Source organism: Crassostrea angulata, chromosome 6 (genome assembly GCF_025612915.1).
Source record: "Crassostrea angulata isolate pt1a10 chromosome 6, ASM2561291v2, whole genome shotgun sequence".
NCBI classification, from domain to species: Eukaryota; Metazoa; Mollusca; class Bivalvia; order Ostreida; family Ostreidae; genus Magallana; species Magallana angulata.
Window position 1 is genome coordinate 1,516,162 of NC_069116.1, and position 19,744 is coordinate 1,535,905.

The window sequence follows — 19,744 nt, forward strand, 5'->3', positions numbered from 1 at the left end:
AAGCTCGAAGACAGCTTCAGTACTGTATGGAGTTTGATGAGAGGAGGGAGCAGGCAATCCAACTAAAGGACCTTGAAAATCACGGTGAGGAAAACACCCAAAGTAAAAACACTGAGGTCAAGGTCATACCAAAACTACCTGATGTTGGCGAGGACATGAATTTAAAAGACGATTCTGCAGAGGAGTGTCGAGACACTAACTTGGAGGATGACTGTACGACAACGAATTCGACAACTAGGCGTGGAAGGAAGATTAAACCTCCATCCAGATATGCGTCTTAAAATGACATTATTAATTGAACATTTAAATTGTGTTTGTTTTAGCTGATGTATGATTATCCTTGAACAAATGATTAATTTTCATTTCAGAACACTGTTGTTGTGTGACATTTTCATTAGAAAAAGGGGAGTAGTGTAGTGCATGTATTGTAATTTGTGTCGGGCTCGAACATCGGGTTCGGCGTACTGTTTATCTGTCGGTTCTGAATAAAGATTTGAAAGTCTCGGACGTGCTTTTTGTCCCCGCGGCTTTTTGGTGCAATTGGACCCACACCACACCCTGTACACAGCACCACAATATAGTGGTTGTCTTGAGCCAATAAATAAGATTTTTTAAAAAAAATCAGAAAGGAAAATACAGGTATAATCACTGTCAAACTGAATGAATCTCAAATAAGCGATTTTCTTTTAAAACAGTAATTGATCAAGTATTTTAGAATTTGTTTGTGACAATCGTCAATTACTTAGACTCAAGTTGAAACTATTGTCTGTCGGTGTTAAGTCTAAATTGGCCAACATGTACATCACTTCTTTTGTCCATGTTAAGGTATACATAATATGTGTAATGTAAATATAATACCTGAACATTGATGAAATTGCCTGTAGCTAAGTTTTCAGTGAGCAAGTAATTTGCGGTTTCTACTTCTTGCAAACGCTTTCTTATTACAATTTCATTTTTTTTTAATCCTGTCAAATCCCAAGCAGTAACTGTAATTGATCCATATTTGATGTTTAAGAAGTTAGCTTTTTCTCCCCATCCGTCGGCAATAGCTATCAATGATGATCCTAAAATATTGAACAAAAAAAATCTATCATATCAAATTTACGACACAGACAGTAATTGAAATAAAATCATTTGTATCTTTAGAATGCACGAAAGTACTGTAACATCTAAACATTTAGTACACACTGCGTTCTCAACTATTTTACCCTTTTAAATTTGAAACAAAGTCACAACATAGGTTAATTTTTATGACCCTATTTGATATTTATGAATTTATCCACTTAGCCGATAACATGATTTTTACTTAATTGGAAGCATATGGTACGATGAATTATTTCTAGTCATTTGATACAATTAGATGTTTAAAAGGCCAAAATATTTCTATGTTTCTTTTGTTAATAATTAAATGATATAAATTTGTCTTTTGTGATCAAACGATTTGAAATTCAAGATACAACATACAGCTCACATTTGTATATTTAGAAAAAATATTTTTGTAAAACTCATGCTAAATGTAAATATTCATTTACTTAAACAGCCAGGTCCAAAGTAGTTGATGAAGTATTCAAAGTGTTGCTTCGATATGGAGTAACTGAGTAGTCGCAATTACGAATAAATACGTTTTACTGATACATGTAACTATGTTAGGTGTAATAAGTTTTATATTTCAAACTTAGAAATTTCTTCAAAATTACCACTTAAATTCCCTGTTGTATCACAAGCCGACCAGAGTTGGACATGGGACTTGTTTGTTCCAAAAAGTACTCCACCAAAGTGAAGCAATTTCTCTGTGACGGAGCCTAGTGAAGATAAACCTGTAATGATATTGACCAATTATAATCAAATAACCATGGCAAGTCATGAATATGAAAATCATCAGCATGAAGAAATCTTCAGACAAAAAGGTCAAATCCATGCTGACCAAAGTGGCATTTGTTTTCTTATAATCATTATCAAAGCAGCAACTTTTGATTATACATTACAAGGTCATTATTGTACTATTCTAAACAGAATATTTTGAAATACATGTGGTTCGGTATTCGTAGTATGAATCCAGAATTTTTTTTTTTGGAGTATACTCATTAAGCGTCATCGATAACAGGGTAAGGGCAATCAACCTACAACAATATTGATATGAAATATTACCTTGTCCATGAAAAATACGCCTATTCTTTCGAATCTGTACAAGAATAAGGTCAGGATATCTGTTAAGTGTATGGATAAGTGATGCATTCAAACAGCCACCTGTTAGAGAAAAACTAAAATTATAGCTGTAATATTAACTCGGCATTTATGTTTTAATAGATCTAAACTTTTAATCTTCTTTATTCTATGTAGAAAATTGAATAAAAGTATTTTGACAACAATATCAGAAACTATTTTATACAAGTATAGACGTGTCATTTCTTTATTATGAAGACTCTCTTATAATTGTTAATATCTTCACAAAAATAGCTTGACTCTCTTACATTTAAACTCAAATTTTCATCGCGACCTCAAAACAAAAACGATACGTTTGCAAACTTTTTAGTATACGGGTTAGTAAGACTTGTGAGATATGGTCTGACTTTTTAGTGCATGAAATTAATAGGTCTTAATCAGTTCGATAGTTTTTTTTGTGGTAAGTGTTAACCTTTTTTTTGACAAGCTTTCGGCATTTTTACCTGTAAATGTAATCTTGGAGAAACCGGCAGAGAGTGTAACTGAATTAACTTATGTTTGACATAAAGAGCATAACAATAAAACAATATGACTCAAGTTAGCAACCACGCTCTCGGAACTAACCTTCCTTCACATCAATAGTTTGACTCTTCCAGGTTGGTGGAGGCAGGTCACGTGATCTCCAAGCTTTAGCCTGAACAGTAATGGACTCGTACACGCGAATAATGTTTTGAGGACCAATCCACTGACTATCTGCTCCTTTATCATAAATACAATAACAAATTGTACATTTTAACAGGCACGTAGCATCAGGGGGGGGGGGGGGGGGGGCAGGGGGGGGGGGCTTGGCCCCCCACTTTTTCTCACAGGAAGTAATTTTTTTAAAATTTAGATATAAAAAAATTGAATTATCATGGAGTTGGCCCCCCCCCCCCACTTTTTTTGAGGATGTAAAAAACTGATATGGAAATAAGGAATTTAGGATTGAAATTGAAGCTATATACTATGCCCCCCCCCCCCCCCCCCCCCCCCCGACGGATTTGGATTCTGAAGATTTTTGGAAAAACTTATTTCCTTTTTTTTTTTGCTTGTCAAAATTTTTTGGATGAGTCTGCCCCCCCCACTTTCAAAATCGATGCTACGTGCCTGTTTAAGCGTTAAATACATGTTTTTAAATAACAAACAAAAACACGTAGCTATAAAATCAAATTAGTGTAGGTACTGGAAGACAGGGTGTTGAAAGTTTGATTTTGTAATTGTCACATTGTCTTCAAAATATTTTTGAGCTGGGGTTGAATGTTTCAAGTTATGTTAAAAATTCGGCTTGATTTTCCGGTTTAAATCTTTACTGAAAACCGGCAGGGACAGCGCTGTTTAATTTTAGAAATTTGACACAACAGTAATTTATTCAAAAAAGGGACCCAAAGAAAAACTGAAAAAAGTTAGTCGGAAGATCAAAGCGATTACATTTATTCAAATAATTATATTTATATAATTTAATTGTGATCAACGATAAAACACAAGTCGAAATCCAATTTATAAGTTTTATGAAATGTCTGCAAACTTATATAACTTATATAATTTTCCGTGTGTTTGAGATTCGGAGGTGCGAGCACTGACTGCATGTTACTCTCCATCTGCCGAAGTATTGTACAAAGTTATATTTGTATATATACAGAAACACTAACAAGGGTAGTTGCTGCTGCCATTTTGATTATTCATCTGAAACGGTTTTCTGGGCGCGGATGGTGCCCCCCTCCAAAAAAAATTAAATAAAATTTAACGCGACTTAAGTGTATTAAGCGGAATTTAATGCGTGTTTTGGAAGAAATGAATTGACGCGTATTTCTAACATTTTTTCAAAGAGGTGCATGTCTACAGACATCAGTAAAAAAGAGAATGCAAAATCAGATTTCAGAACTAGGATACAAATTAAGATTACAATTTTCTTATATTTGCAATAAGTACTACAGTAACTTCTATTTGCTACAACAATGTTAATTTAAAATGTTCAACCATATTTTGGGGTATTTCATAAGTATATATTGATGTTATATATTCACCAATTAGAAAAAGATCAGCTTAGTTTCTGGTAATAAATATTATGACATTGATGAAGGAATTATATAAAATGGAAATTTTTATTGGTTCTGTTATGAAGTACAAAAGTAAAGTATAACGTATGTCTCATTGCATGTAAAACAATTAAATATATATTCCAACCTAGCCGGATAACATAAACATTAGCATATGATTCGGTTTTATAAGCTATATGATTGCATAAGGATTGATGCAATGACCACCCTAAATGTATAATCTTTATTCATTTGGTTAAAATGTACTTTTGCGAAATAGAAATTAAGTTTAATTCACTTAAGGGTGAATGAACGAGGAGGTAAGGACAGAATTTCTGTAGTTTTGAATTTTTATGGATAATTTCATTTCATTTTTTTTTTTTTTTTTTTTTTTTTTTTTTGATGAAGTGTTTATTAGTAAGCCAACTGCTTCTACATACATCACGTACATACATCAGAAATTTTCAAGGACACAAAGTATGTTTAAGAAAGCAACGAAAACAATTACATCAATAATGCATATATAATGAACGTTTACTAAGAGAGAAAAAAAAATACATATTGAGCACCTTTTTTATTGAGAGAGAGAGAGAGAGAGAGAGAGAGAGAGGGGGGAGAGAGAGAGAGAGAGAGAGAGAGAGAGAGAGAGAGAGAGAGAGAGAGAGAGAGAGAGAGAGAGAGAGAGAGAGAGAGCACTTAGAGTGAGTTAATCACAGGGGTCCAAAGGACCTGGTTCACTTCCCTTAAAAATTGGCCCTCTTTCAAATTAGCTAATTTTTTTACAATATCGACTCAAGAACGTGTAGAATAAGAATTTATCAAAATAAATTTAGTCAGACATTTAATCACCCCACACCAGGTTGTTGAATATAGCATGGTTATGCTATCGTTACGTCGCATATTTGCAACGTCATGACGTCACATATCTTTAGGACCTGGACAATTTAAGAAGGTGGAATGTTATATTAATCCATACTTAATTTGAAATAGATTCATTTTGTTTCCAAATTAACAGTTCACAGTTTAATTTTTTTATTTCAGCAATTTAAATTTAAAGACTTATCAGCCAAAAAGTCGGGATAAGTATCCAGAACTAACAAAAGAATCAAAACAACACAGACCTCCATCAAATCTTTTCTATCAAGTCAACAACAGTTTGTTGGGATTATTTTTATTAATATTTAAACAAGTTAGATTTAACAATTTTCAAGACTCACAATCAAAAAACATTATTCCATATTATATTGATTCTGTTTTTAGAAAAATACAGCTATAAATGAAATCTTTGTTAAAGCACAATTAAATGACTTTTTTATTTAATCACAGAACTTCTTTTGGGTTTTTTTCCGTCGAGAATAACAGAAGTTTTCTTGTGGTTGATGGATGTTCAACTGCCAACAGAAAGCTTTGGAACTTATGGCGCATGTTTGGTTCAAGTCATTAAAACATTTGAGAAACATTCTTACTAAAATACTAGTTACATGCAAGTCAAACTTCACAAAATTCTTGATATATATCAATGATTTTAAGTACTTTTTTTTTTCAAATAAGCCCAAATCAAGATCAGATAGACAATATATTTACATGCCTATATGTTATTTTGAACATGCTCAAAAGAAAAACCAGTACCTATGCCAAAAAGCATTTTAAAGTTTAATTTATATATACTGTATACAGTCTTTTTTTCAATGTGATACATGAGCCAAATAAATATGAAATTTGTACCTCTGGTCAAGATATGAGGTTTGATAGACAAATGGACAAACAGTCGGTCTACATGTATATGTTGCTCTGAAGTCAACAATGTAATATAACAAAATAATCCATGAAATCTAAAAGTGATTATCCTTTAAATATTTCCAACAAAGTGTGGAATGAAAATGAAAGGCTAGGCCCTATGAAGTGTTTAATTTTCTCAGCGCTTGTAACATATCCAATGTACCTTTTAAGGTACAATTCTGAGTAAACTGGCACATATCACTACAAAATGTGTGATCATGGTGATAGCAAAGATAAATTAAACATGCCTCATCTCCCCAAAAACATATTCAATAAAGATGATCAAATCATTTGTAATTTCTAACCAATTGTAAAATAATTTAATTAACATGCTTACAAAAAAGCTGTCTTGTTGAATTTTAAAAAGTCTAAATAAATTCATAATATTCGATTTCTTGACTGTCTAGCAAAACTACTATGAGGAAACAACCTTGGGGGATGAAATAATTATTTTATGCATAAAACTGAGGCTTAAACAAGATACAGTGTATCAAGAAAATTATCACTGTACAAATAAATTATTTAGTTGAAATGTGCGTGTTTAAAGAAAAACTACAAAGAAAGTTTATACTACTACAATTTTTTTCTCTGTAACACACACAACATTAATTGAACAAAAAATCATACCTCTATGAAAAATGACAATAACAAACTGTCAGAATGTTAACAAAATTAATTTGGTAATTAAACAGTTTACTTTCAAGAGTAATACCATAATTAGTGCAATTCCAATTTAAATACATGTACTGGGTAACTGCATCAGATATTTTAAGTACATGAATTACACAAAAAAAATTAATTGACATTGATTAAACTTATAGCATATCTATACATATGGTTGGCCAATTTCCGCCTTTGACATAAAACCACACTAGCTAATTTACTTGAAAAAAAACTGTTGTTTACATCTGGGGCAGATTATTTCTGCATGCATCCAACATTAAACTCACACAAAAGTTTTCATGTAAATCCGCTTCCCTAAATGAATTAAGGTTAATATTAATTCAGTCTACTTCAACAAAATAGACTGCAGAATATTATAACAATAACTGAATAGATCATAATAAAAATTGAGGCAATTGGCAATGCAGGTAGCATGTATATACATGTATGGTACACATTTATATCTATGAAGAACAGGCAGTCTATTGTTCATTCAAGCACTCTGAGGAATCATCCTCTGATTCTGACTCATCAATTGCATCTGGAATAACAGCTGCATCATCAATGAACTTGCTCCAGTCCCTTACAGATCTTAAGGACTCCATGTCACGTCCTAAACCAATATACCATAAAACTGCGGCAATGTGGGCACACATACCAACTACTCTTGCCCCAGCACGACATCTACAATACCATCCAATCACGCTTCCCTCATCATATCGTATCCAAAGAAAGTAAGACTTTGAGGAAATATGCCGGCTCCTAATCCTGACTCTTATCAAGGACGGGTCTTCTTTATGAACCATGATATCACATCCATTCCCAAAGTGTTCCTCTGCGTAACTACTAGCAAGCTTCACTTGATATGTGCCACAGGTCAACTCTCGAAGTTGATCTTCATCAAGACGAGGAAAATCCTGAAGCTCGTCAGGGTGTTTCCAGATCGCTGAGCGGGTATCCAGTTTCCTTTCTTCTACTTCCTCTTTTAGTTGATTGATTTGTCTGGACAGGTACTGCATCTTAGCTGCTACAAGAGAGTCTTCCTCAGTGCAACCTAAAGATAATTCATGAAATGTAATATACATGTACATGTAACAAAAAACTAAGAGACCCAAGGATCTAACAGCGTGGGTCCTAACAGACACTGAGTATAGCATACTCTACAATTGATACACACAATTAAAGATGAAACAAAATAAACTGATAGGTGATATGTTTATACCCAAAACCAAGTAAAATCGGATGATCAGGGATAAACAAAATACTGTAATACACTCACATTTTTTCACTAGCATCATGAACACTTAACAATATTATACTTGTAGTGACTTAATTAAGTGACTTAAATATAAAGAAGTTCCATTATTCATGCTTATCATTTTCAAAGCATATATACATACCAGTTGACAAAGGTGGAAAGTACTTGTTTGATATTCCACACACAATCTTGATGAAGTCACTAATGAATGGCACCTGGGACGAAGGAAGGACGCGGTCAAAAAACTTCCACCTCTTTATCCTCGCATTAGCAGATTCTACCACCCAGCGTATCTGTAACATAAATAATAAAAGAGATCAACTCTATGTGAATATACTAATATATAGCAACTCTCTCTTTCTCTCTCTCTTGCTCTGTCTCTCTTCTCTCTCTCACACTCTCTCTCTCTCTCTCTCTCTCCTGATTCTTTCGTATTAAATTAGAATAATGCTGTATATATAGCATACCTTACCTTGGTTACTAAACGGCTTGTATTTGCATCTGCTGTTGACATTTGCTTTTCACCTTTCTTCATAAATGCAGGCATGGCAGATACTAATCCAAGGTCTTCAAGTAATGTCAAGGAATCCCGAAAGCCTCTGTCTACAACAAACACATCTCTCTCTTCAATCCACTTCAACACATCTTCTTTGTTAGTCTTCATGATGTGGCTCAAGATTGCAGCATCATTGTTCTTCGCTACATATGGTCCAAGAACAGAGAGGTAATAGCCACTAGTTGTTACAACAATCATTGGCTTCACCAATGGACGACCCTTATGCATGCTATATGATTTCCTTTGAAAGGCAAAGTTCATACTTTTTTGTATATAAATGTATGTGCCGTCTAAAACAAGAATGGCTTGGGTGCCAGTACCACCAAAAAGAGACTCTGCTAATGGCCTGGTATGCTTATTTATAACATCCTCTCTGGAGATGTGCTGAAACCCAACATTGTTTGGTACAAATGTCTCCATCAGTGTTCTCCTCACTACCGAGATGGCGCGACGAATGCTTGACTTTGAAACATTTAATAGTGTTGACAGCATTTCATTGGACAGACCACATCTCATCTTAAGAAGAAAAATTCCAAGGCTGGTTCTAACACTGCGAGTGGATGTGTTCTTTACCTTTCCATCTACAGCTGATAGCAGATCATCAAAGGAGACTTTATTTATTCCAGTGAGGTTGACATACTCTTGGTCACTCAATGCATTTGGATCATCAAAGTCTATTCTTTTCCCTCCATTTAGCAGAGCAATGTCCCTTAGATACATAAGCATATCAACAATAGATGTCCTGTTAAGTGTAGATGTTTCTGAAAATGAAGAAATTTTTTCTAGTGCCTCTTCAGTGAATCTTCCATTGGGGAGATGACGTGTGCAGCATCTTGAACCTGGCGGAATCAATACTCCTTGTTGTAAAAAAAACAGAGTGACGTTCATTTGATGACACCACAACCAACTTTGGCCCAGGTTTTCAGCAGATGAAGCAGCTAGAATGACTGGAAGATGTGGAGGGCACTGTCAGGGTTACTGATGGAGGACTGTGAATGGCAGCATTCCTAGCATTAATTTGCTTCCTCTCTGGAGGAGAGAAGGGAGCTGTGTCTCTTAACTCATGCTCCAAGTTTTGTTGTTCATTTTTCCTCCGCTTAAGATGAGAATGTACCTTCACCCGACACAAACTACACAACACCTCATCCTCAGACACATCGCCTACAGTCCACTTCTGGAGAACTAGTCGTTGTGCAGCTGTCACAGTACGTCGATCTCTCTGGTTTGTTCGTTTCTTACAGCAAACACAAGGATATTCTCTTTTCCTCATATGCTATTAAATATAATAAGCAGTAAATTATTTTAATTTGTGCACCACTATAATAAGCAAGTTTACCAATGTCTGTTGACAAATATGTAAGCAGATGTACTAATAATTATATAATGCATTAATTATGATTAATGATAAATATTGGCAAGATTGTATATAACCAATGGGCCACAGCAACTCAGTTGGTCATGCAATTTAATTGGCTTGCTGTATTTTTTTTTTTTTTTACAAAAAATACTTATATTAATAATATCCTACCTTAAAGAGTTCTTTTCCCATGCCTAGGTGAAACTATTGTACTCTAGTTGTTGTGGCAGTCATATCTTTCTTAGGCCATGGTCATGTATTGAATAAACTTGAATCTACAATACCCAATATTGCCCTTTATAATTCATAAATATAATGAACCAAATAAACAGTTAATTAGTTTTTTTTTTCATTTTCTATGTAATTTTTCATCATTGTCAAACTTTCCTTTAATCGCCTAACCTACCAGGGGCCAAGATTAAAGCAAATTTAAGTTAAAATATATTTTTTGAAGTGTCTCATACATTAACACTATATACATTCACCTGTTAAAATGCTCACACAATTAATGTACATGACTAAATATGGGACATCATAGACAATACAATATTAAAACTTCATAATATTTTGTCTTTTCATTCGTTAATACATATAGCTATAAAAAAATAATTTGTATCAAGTGTTCTAACAGCTACGTACCGGTATACACACGTACAGATATGACATAATATCTTTAGCAAATATATCCAGATATACATGTAATTCTAGTTTTAACAGTTTAAAGCTGTAAAATAACTTGTAACCTTAATAACAAATTATCTATTGGACATTAACATGAGTATATTTTTCATCACATACCAAAGTTCGTATAAAAGTAGTTCCACAAATCTATTTTATAAAGTTGGCTACCTAAACATGCTAAATTCAATACGCCAAGTAAATCTATTTATAGTAACAGGTACTTTCCAATTGTTTATAGGGAGACACACGGTGCATGTGTGAAATGCGCTACATACCTCTCATAATGAACAAATTATAAAAAATATGACCAAACGTCCATTGATAAACTGTGATCAAGTGCACAAATTCACAACTGACGACGAAAATTGTCCATTATTGTTATAGGCCTACCCTAAACTGCTACTGGCGTACCAGTACTGTACGAGTGCATATCGATATACATCTGTAACCTTCAAATTGACCATTAAAAATGCATGTATATGTAACCATACTGAATAAAATGTTCTATTTAATGAGTGTATTAATTACACAATGTAGGTGGATTACTAAAAAATAGTGAAATCGCTTACATAGTGTTACAGTACCAGAAGACGATTTTAATTGTGTGCATTTTGTGTTCAAGTCGTCTCTACATGCAAATGAAGAAGAGGGACAGGTTTAGTTCTTTTTTCATGGCAGTTTGACACTGTACAATTGTATGGATTTAAACTTACCTATAAACAAAAGTGGCAGTCTTGGATTTCTCCAAATTAAACTCGGTCACCCCGATCATTCGTCTGCGTTTGTCACTACGGTGACGTCATACTGTTTACACAGCGAAAGGGAAACAACTCAAATTTTTTTTTATTTTAGAAATTAACATAGTGCGCAGAATTTTACCATCGTGATTTTCGGCATGGAAGTCGCTCCTATAGAGTTTTATTTTTTGGCAAAGTAAGAACTTGGTAAATCAATGCGCACACAGTAAAATGCTGAATTATACTGCCGATTTTACCAATTTTTTCCGGAAATTGTAATTCCGCCGGAGAATTTCACGTAAAAAAAAATCACCTTCGAGGCAATATCGGCAACATTTTATTCTATATTTAAATAATACATATATTAAATATATATTTACGGTACAATTTATTTTTCAAGAGTGCAGTTAATTTTTTGGTAAATTTGAGGGCGTAATATCGCATCAACTGAATCAAGTTCTTTCCCAGTCTGTATTGAACTTATCCATTTCACTTCTTTCTTTTGCACAGAATTGGAATACTTTATATAACTGTTTTAAATCATTCATAAGGGCATTTACTGTTAATTGGTTTTTCTGGCATCTACTTCTGTATATGTATTTTTTTATCAATATGAGTACAATATTGAACGCTTTTGACTTCACATCATCTAAGACTCCAAAAATAAAAGTTTTATTATCAAGGACTATTCTAATTCCTTTAGAGTTGCAAACTCGAACAAATTCTGCTAATAAATGTTGTACCCTTGGACATTCCCATAATAAGTGATATATTGTTTCCTCAGCATCTTCACAAAAGGTACATAGATTAGTATCCACTTTACCAATTTTATACATAAAACTGTTTGTAGTTAATATATAATGGTTTATTCTGTACTGCAACCATTGAAATTTAGAGTCTGAGGTAATAGTAAAAGGTAAATGAAATATTGAAATCCATTGTTTTTCTGTAAAAACAAAATGTCTACTCCATTTTTCTTTTCCCACTGGTGTTACATTTGTCTGATTTAATATATCATACATTGGCTTTGAACCTTTTTTTGTTAATACAAAGGTTTTAATCTTAAATGGTATAAAAGGTTTGAAAACTTCATTTCTAATGAAGTTGTATTTCCTTAGATCTGAAAGTATAGCTTGTCTTACTCCCATATATGTTAAATAATTCATTTGAATATTAAATTTTCTTTTCAACATTTCAAAATCTAAAAAGTTTTCATTTTCATCAAACAAGTCAATTACACATCTAACTCCTTTAGCATACCATGATTTATAAAAAAAAGACTGATTTCCTATCTTAAATTTATTATTGTTCCACAATGGCTGGCAACAATAATCCTGCCATGATTTTACATTTAAGTTATCTTGGATTTCTTTAAAAGCTATGGTAACTTCCTTCCAAAAATCATTTTTTAACGATTCTTGCATTTGCATAATATAATCTGAACCTGTATTTAATAGCTTTTCTAAATTAATAGAATTCTCCAGCAGTGTTTTCCATTTTGAATTATTATCCTTAATTAATCTCCTAATCCAAGTAGACTTTAATCCTTTAATATAGGAATTTATATCAACCATCCTTAACCCACCATGTTCATACTTCTGAGTACATACTTGTCTTTTAATTTTATCACATTTTGAATTCCAAATAAAATTGAATAGAATATTGTTTAATTCTTTTAATGTTTTACTCTGAGGGTTTGGTAAGGCTATAAATAAGTGGTTTAATTGTGAAATTAAAAGAGACTTAACCAGTGTTATCCTTCCAATTGGAGTCAAGTGTCGTTTGCTCCATTGTTCGATTACAGATTTTATCCTAACAAGTTTCTTGTCATAATTAAGTTTTACAATTTTATCTAAATCTACATCATAATATATGCCCAAAAGTTTGAATTGAGTTGTCCATTGAAAATTCATTTCTGAACAGATTTTTTCTTCAGAATATTTTTTACTTCCTATCCACACAATCTGAGTTTTTTCTTGGTTTATTTTAAGACCAGATAATTTATAATAGTCATCTATTTCTTTCATGGTTGCCCTTAATGATTTCTCAGTTCCATCAAGAATTATTGATGTATCATCTGCATATTGTGATATTAAATATTGGGTGTTATTAATTTTGATTCCTGTAATATCTTCATTATTTTTAATTTTAATTGACAATATTTCCGCACATAATAAAAAAATGTAAGGCGATATTGGATCACCTTGTCTGCAGCCTCGTCCAAGTTTAAAAAAGTTTGATAAAATGCCTGCCTGGGACACACAGGACATAACATTACATTGAAAAGTTTTAATCCAGTTACAGATAAATGGGCCAAAATTAAAATAATTGAGTGTATTTTGTATAAATTCCCAAGCAACAGAATCAAATGCTTTCTCAAAATCAATCATAACTAATACCCCTGGAATATAATTATTTTCTGTATAGTTCATCAGATCATAAATCAATCTAATATTTTCCCCTATATATCTTCCAGAGATGAAGCCAGTTTGGTCATTACTGATAATTTTATTTAGAACAGTTTTTATCCTGCTTGCTATACAACCTGACCCAATTTTGTATATAACATTGAGCAATGAGATAGGTCTCCAGTTACCAAGGGAGAATTTACTCTTTCCCTCCTTGGGTATACAAGTTATAATTCCTTGTTTCTGAGTAGATGATAATTCTCCTACTTTATATCCATAATTTAAAGATCTAACAACAAAGGAGCCTAATTTATTCCAAAACATTTTTAAAAATTCAACTGTGAACCCATCACTGCCTGGACTTTTATTGTTTGACATACTATTTAAAACCAAAGAAGCTTCCTTATATGTTATATATCCTTCAATTGATTTTCTTTCATTGTCAGATAATTTAGGGACAGAATAATCTTTTAGAATGTCACTTAGTGAAATATCTGTACTTTCTGTTATCATCAAATTATTTGCATACAAGTTTTTATAAAAATTTTCCAGTTCATTTAAAATCACCTCTTGTTTAACTATTTCTATCTGTTCATTATTTTCTGTTAGTATTATCTTTGGAATAATTTTACTAGTATAGTGACGATTTTCTAAATTTAGAAAATAATTAGTTGGTTTTTCTCCCTCATTTATCCATTTAGAGCGTGAACGCACCAAACTACCCATGACCTTATAGTTTCTTATATTTTCTAATTCTTTTTTCTTTTCATTTATTTTATCTATATGTTTTTCATATTCCTTTTCCAATTCTAAAAGCTCTTCTAGTAACCCCTTTTCCTTTTCTGTCCTTTGCTTTTTTAAATAGCTTGCATATGAGATAGTTTTTGATCTAATTTCCATCAACAGTGTCTCCAGAAAAAGCTGGTCGTTAATTGTAAATTGGATTTCAGAATCTGGAATATCTAGAATAGACTCTTTTTTGTACACTGGAACTGCATATTGGATTTTAATTTGATTAATATGACAGTTAATACTTTGCACATACTCTAAATCTTTTAAAATGGAGTTGTTAAATTTCCAAAGGCCACTACCATGTTTAAAATCATTAAACTTTAAAGAGATAAAAACAGGAGAATGATCTGATCTATAGCTTATCATGATATCACTATTTCTAACTTCTTTTATAAGTGAAGCTGAAATAAGAAAAAAGTCTAGACGTGCTTGTTTCAGAGGTGTAGGTTTTCTCCAAGTATACCTCTTGTCATATGGATGAAATTCTCTATATATATCTACTAAACTGTAAGACATCATATGCTCTAAGACCATTTCCCTCGCTTTCGGATTATTAACATGTAAGTAATTATAATAATCTTGACTTGTATCTAATACCAAATTAAAATCTCCAACAATAATCATCTCATCGTTTTGTAATTTGTTAACAATATTGCTCAAATTCTGGTAAAATTCTGGAGAATCCTCATTAGGTCCATACAAACATACTAAGCTTAACTTTCTATTCTCTATTGAGATACTAAGTGCCAATAAATTCCCTGTATTCTCTACTTTGATTTGCTCATGTATTTTGAAATCAAAATTGTTATTAAAGAGAATAGCAACTCCTCTCGATTTCGAAGAAAAGGAATTAAAACAAGCCTCATAACCCCATTCGTTTCTAATATCTTGTTCCATTTCCTCAGTAAAATGTGTGTCTACTAAACATAAGATATTACATTTTTGTTGTCTATAGAATTGAAAAATATCTTTTCTTTTCTTAGCATCATTTAATCCTTGACAATTAACCGAAATGATTTTAATTTCAGCCATTATTAATTACAGGTTTATTAGTATATTTCATTAAGATTTGTAAACACAGACTGGGCAAATATATATGCAAATTATCGGCTCGTAGATCTGCCTTTCCTAGGCGTATATTTTCCTAGGCGTATATTTTCCAGGATAAGTCTCATTTCAGTAACATGAAAAGAAAGAGAGGGAAAGAAAGAGAGGAAAGAGAAGAGTATGATTAGTTTCTGAGGATATGAGTGCATATTCTATATAGTATTTGGTATTTTTTAGCCGAAAAAGAAAATAATTTCATTTTTTGCATAAAGATAAATAATGTAGAAAAAATTGAAGTAAGTATGTTTGTAAGAAAGCTGTGTTTTCTGTTCAGATGTATAGCTCGCGCTTGATTTTGGAGCATTTAGGTGATAGAATGTTTAATAAAAAATTACAATTTTTGAACTCTTCTGTGGCTAGAGAAATGCAAAGATTTGAGATGCGTTTCAGCATTCAAAACCTATAATTATTAATGAGCTTGTACACCAATTACTGTGGTTTCATCAATAATCGTTGAATAACAATATTTTCATGAATTTCTGTGTTTAGATTTAAAGGGTCATGGTCACAATTTTGGTCAAAAATTATTTTTCCGATTTTAATGTTTACAATGCTTCAGTAAGACAACTTTAATAGGCAACCAGAATTTGAGTGTCATTCGTTGAGTCATAAGCAAGTTACAGAGCTTACAATTCTTTGCTATGTAAACAAAGCCTTTGTTTACATTTTGAACGTTAAAGTTAAAACTCCAGTTTTAGACCTAAAATGAATGTTGTAAACGTCAGGGTCAGTTAATTTATGCTAAATACGAATACAGAGTAGAACAACCAGCTTGGAAAAGAACTTTAGTCGGTACATTAAACTGATGTAAACAAAAACAGGGTACGAGCCTTGTTCACAAGACAAAAATTGTGAACCCTGTATGGTGCTTTAAACTGTACTAATGACTCCCAAATTTCATTTGGTCACTGGAAAGGCATTCCAAAAGCACTGTTAATAATAAAAACAGAAAAAAAGAATTTGACCAAAATCATGACCATGCCCCTTTAATGTTTATTGATGTTTCTATTTCTACTCACAATTTGTATTGATCATTGTCCACGAATTTACGAAAATGGATATCTTTCCATATTTATGCAAACACAGTTACGGAACTCATTCAATAAATCGCTGCACCTAATGAACCATTCTCTCCACAAAGGTCAAGCTTTGCACAGCTTGCGAAGAACGACCTCTGGTGAGATAATGCTAATATATTCGGAACGAATATCTAATCCAATATCAAAGATGTTTTGTTCTCTAAAAGAATTTAGATTATAAATAGAGGAAGAAGGATTATTTAAAATGCCCGTTTTTTAAAAATAGTATTAACTAAAATAATTGAGAACTTTCTGTACGCTTTTTCAGTAGTGACCCCGTCTAAATTAAAATTCTTCAATCATTCTCAAGCATATTGCTGTCTCTGATCTAAAATAGTATTCCCCTCCCCAGGTATGAAATTTACTAAACAGGTATCATCCCGTAACCGATCCCTACATGACTATATATCGATTACATCTTACCGACTGCCTTAGTGTAATTGATTTAAGGATAATCAAACAATGAAAATGAAGCGTTTTATAATAAAGGTACAAGTTTCACTTTCAGTACAAGACCTGACGTCATAATACACTTTGAATGGCGTCATAATGCTCAAGGGGAGATATATTTCGTACTGACTGTGAATAGGATATACATGGTTAATACCTGGCAACAGACACAGAGTAATTTTAAAAGATTAACCTGTATACACTGCTGCCAAGTTCTTTCTTGATTTCTTGCTATTACACCAATGAGAAACGAATATATCAATGTGCGTCCTGTTATAGAAGAACACCACGCCCCCATAAATCACATTAGCGTCGTCATCCTGCTGGGCGGATCCAAACGCAGGAAATATAAACCCAGTGTCCGTCCGCGCATCCACCTTGACATATGCAGGATCCTCCCGAAGTTTGTGTTGAAGGACAAGTCTAGAGGTGGTTGAGTTGGCGGTCATCGATTTCCATTCACTCACATAGCTTGGTGTAGAGAGAATCAATTTTGCATTTGAACCTAAACGATAAATTCTTTTTTCACATTTGGATGTCATAAAACCGATTAAAGGAGTAAAGATAATTGATCAAAAATGTAACGCATCAAGTTCTAATAATGTAATGTGTAAGTACAAGAAAAAAAATCTTCCCTAAATTTTTCATATAACAAAAAGCAAAGAATAATAAGATCCTTCAGAATTTTAATTATTGCTTCTATATTGGCTTAATATTTATTAATATGTATCTTCTTTGGATAACAGTGGTAAATTATTTTTTTTAAATGTCTAATAATCATGTAATGCAATGGCGGAGAGCTGGTTTCTAAAACTGTTTGGAGAAATTGACACTCTTTTCATTGTACAACTGATTTAGATATATATGTTCCATTTCTTAAAAACGTTTCGTAAGATAAAATTCAAAGTCTGCGTCTGAAAATCTGTGTTATATTTTGATATTTTACTGGAAATGGACATTGATGGTAACCTAACAACAAAACTTCACGATAAACTCGATGGCCTCAATTTTTTTAAATAGTCAACTTTCCTTCCTTATATACCTTCATCACCTGCATATGGTGTTTATGTCTCTCAATTGAATCGATACGCCAGGGCATGCTCTTCGTATGAACAGTTTCTAAGACAAAGCAAGCTACTTACAAACAAGTTGATAAACCAGGACTATCCACAGTCTCGTTTGAAGTCATCTTTTCAAACGTTCTTTGGTCAATACAACGACCTTGTCAGCAAATACAATCATTCTGACTCACGTTTTTCATAATAAGTTTAAGACCATAATTAATCACCTAATTGTGTACGGACTTTCCTTTTTTTTGCGTGGACCCTGAGAACTATACATTCCAATTTCATTCATAGATAGATCATAATTATTTGAGAAGTATGAACCCTTTAAATTCTGAGATAAAAAGTCAGGGCTATACATACATGTACATACGTAATACAACGTACAAAGGAGTATGTGCGGTATGGTCAAATATCTGCCCCCGATTTCAACCAATTTTTAAATAGTATCGTATAAAAATCAAATCTTCACAAATCATTGTATAGAGGATGCCTATAACTTTTATCTTGTTGTAAGTCATCATTGCTCACTCGCTGTTTATCTATGACGTCACCTAAATGACCTAATTCCCACAAATTTGCAAAAAAATGAAGATATTCTCATTTTTGCTCTTACGACTATATTTTGCATTCGGAAGTATAGAGCGCAGGTCTGCCCAAGTGCGATTTAGACATATGTTTTTCTTCAGATAGTTATACATATTATACTAAGAAATGGTACTTGAGCAAGTCTGCGCTCGATGTTTCCCAGTCGAAAAACCATCGGAAAACACCCATATTTTGCTACAAAACATCAATTTTTCAAAATAATGCAATCTTCATGACGTCATTACTACATTATGACGTCACTGTGGTGAAAACCTTTTACACCTTTATTTCCAATATGATTTTAACTATCTTTACCTTAGTTTTAAAGCTCTTTCTAAAACTTTGATTTTTGGGGCAAAAAATGCATAAAACCGCACATAGTCCTTTAGAGGTTAAAAGCAGAGGGCTAGAGTCGGATAATCTTAAGGCTTTCACGTTTTCGTTGGAAACACATGCAAATGGTCCACGTATTGTAGTCCTTTAAAGGACAGCAATTTGTTTAAACCTTTTACGAAAAGAGCATACGGCGGATGTGACCGATAAGCAGAGGATGCTTGATTCTCCGAGGCACCAGATCCTACCTCTATCTTCTAAGAGGTCCTTGTTTTTTTTTTGTTTTTTTTTTGTATGTATTTATTAAACACAGTAAATTTGGATTCGAGATAATATCTCTGCAGAGGCTCTCTATATATACATCACCTGGGGTGCCAGGGGCCCCCTGGATCAGTAATGCTAATCAGCGATATAAATGAATCAGTATTTATAATTGTATTTTTTTAAGCGTAAATAGACTTAGATATGAAATAACAATTGATATAATATTTGTATCAATATTGTATAGACATTTGTAGAGCATTTATATATATTGTACAAGGTATTTGTTTTCTTCAATATGTATAATTGTATTATTTTAAAAGCATGATTAGACAAGTAATAGTAAAGTAAAATAAGAGTACTATTCAGGGAGGTATCATTCAGCCAATTGAT

The 19,744-nt window shown here is 32.7% G+C and overlaps 2 protein-coding genes across 2 annotated transcripts in view; both read right to left on the reverse strand.

Moving 5' to 3' along the window:
* LOC128189792 (uncharacterized) overlaps positions 1-19,744 on the reverse strand; it is a 47,550-nt gene that overhangs the window by 15,722 nt on the left and 12,084 nt on the right. Inside the window, exons 2-6 of the mRNA XM_052861551.1 lie at positions 17,299-17,610; positions 2,788-2,922; positions 2,149-2,247; positions 1,698-1,817; positions 859-1,064 (exon numbers count right to left, since the gene is read on the reverse strand). Coding sequence (XP_052717511.1) covers positions 859-1,064; positions 1,698-1,817; positions 2,149-2,247; positions 2,788-2,922; positions 17,299-17,610 — 872 coding nt within the window. The remainder of the gene's footprint in view (positions 1-858; positions 1,065-1,697; positions 1,818-2,148; positions 2,248-2,787; positions 2,923-17,298; positions 17,611-19,744) is intronic.
* Positions 4,967-11,706, reverse strand: LOC128189791 (uncharacterized). The gene is made up of 4 exons (XM_052861550.1): positions 10,023-11,706; positions 8,411-9,767; positions 8,081-8,231; positions 4,967-7,734 (listed from the first exon to the last, which is right to left on the reverse strand). The coding sequence occupies exons 2-4, from the start codon at positions 9,380-9,382 to the stop codon at positions 7,163-7,165; spliced, it is 1,695 nt and encodes a 564-aa protein (XP_052717510.1). The 5' UTR covers positions 9,383-9,767; positions 10,023-11,706; the 3' UTR covers positions 4,967-7,162.

Bases quoted from the DNA above. Each gene is read 5' to 3' on its own strand.
- LOC128189791 (XM_052861550.1), bottom strand. From the start codon at position 9,382: ATGAACGTCACTCTGTTTTTTTTACAACAAGGAGTATTGATTCCGCCA. The intron at 8,232-8,410 runs GTAAGGTATGCT...TTTATGTTACAG, and splicing joins CAAGCCGTTTAGTAACCAAG to ATACGCTGGGTGGTAGAATC. The intron at 7,735-8,080 runs GTATGTATATAT...AATTATCTTTAG, and splicing joins CTTTCCACCTTTGTCAACTG to GTTGCACTGAGGAAGACTCT.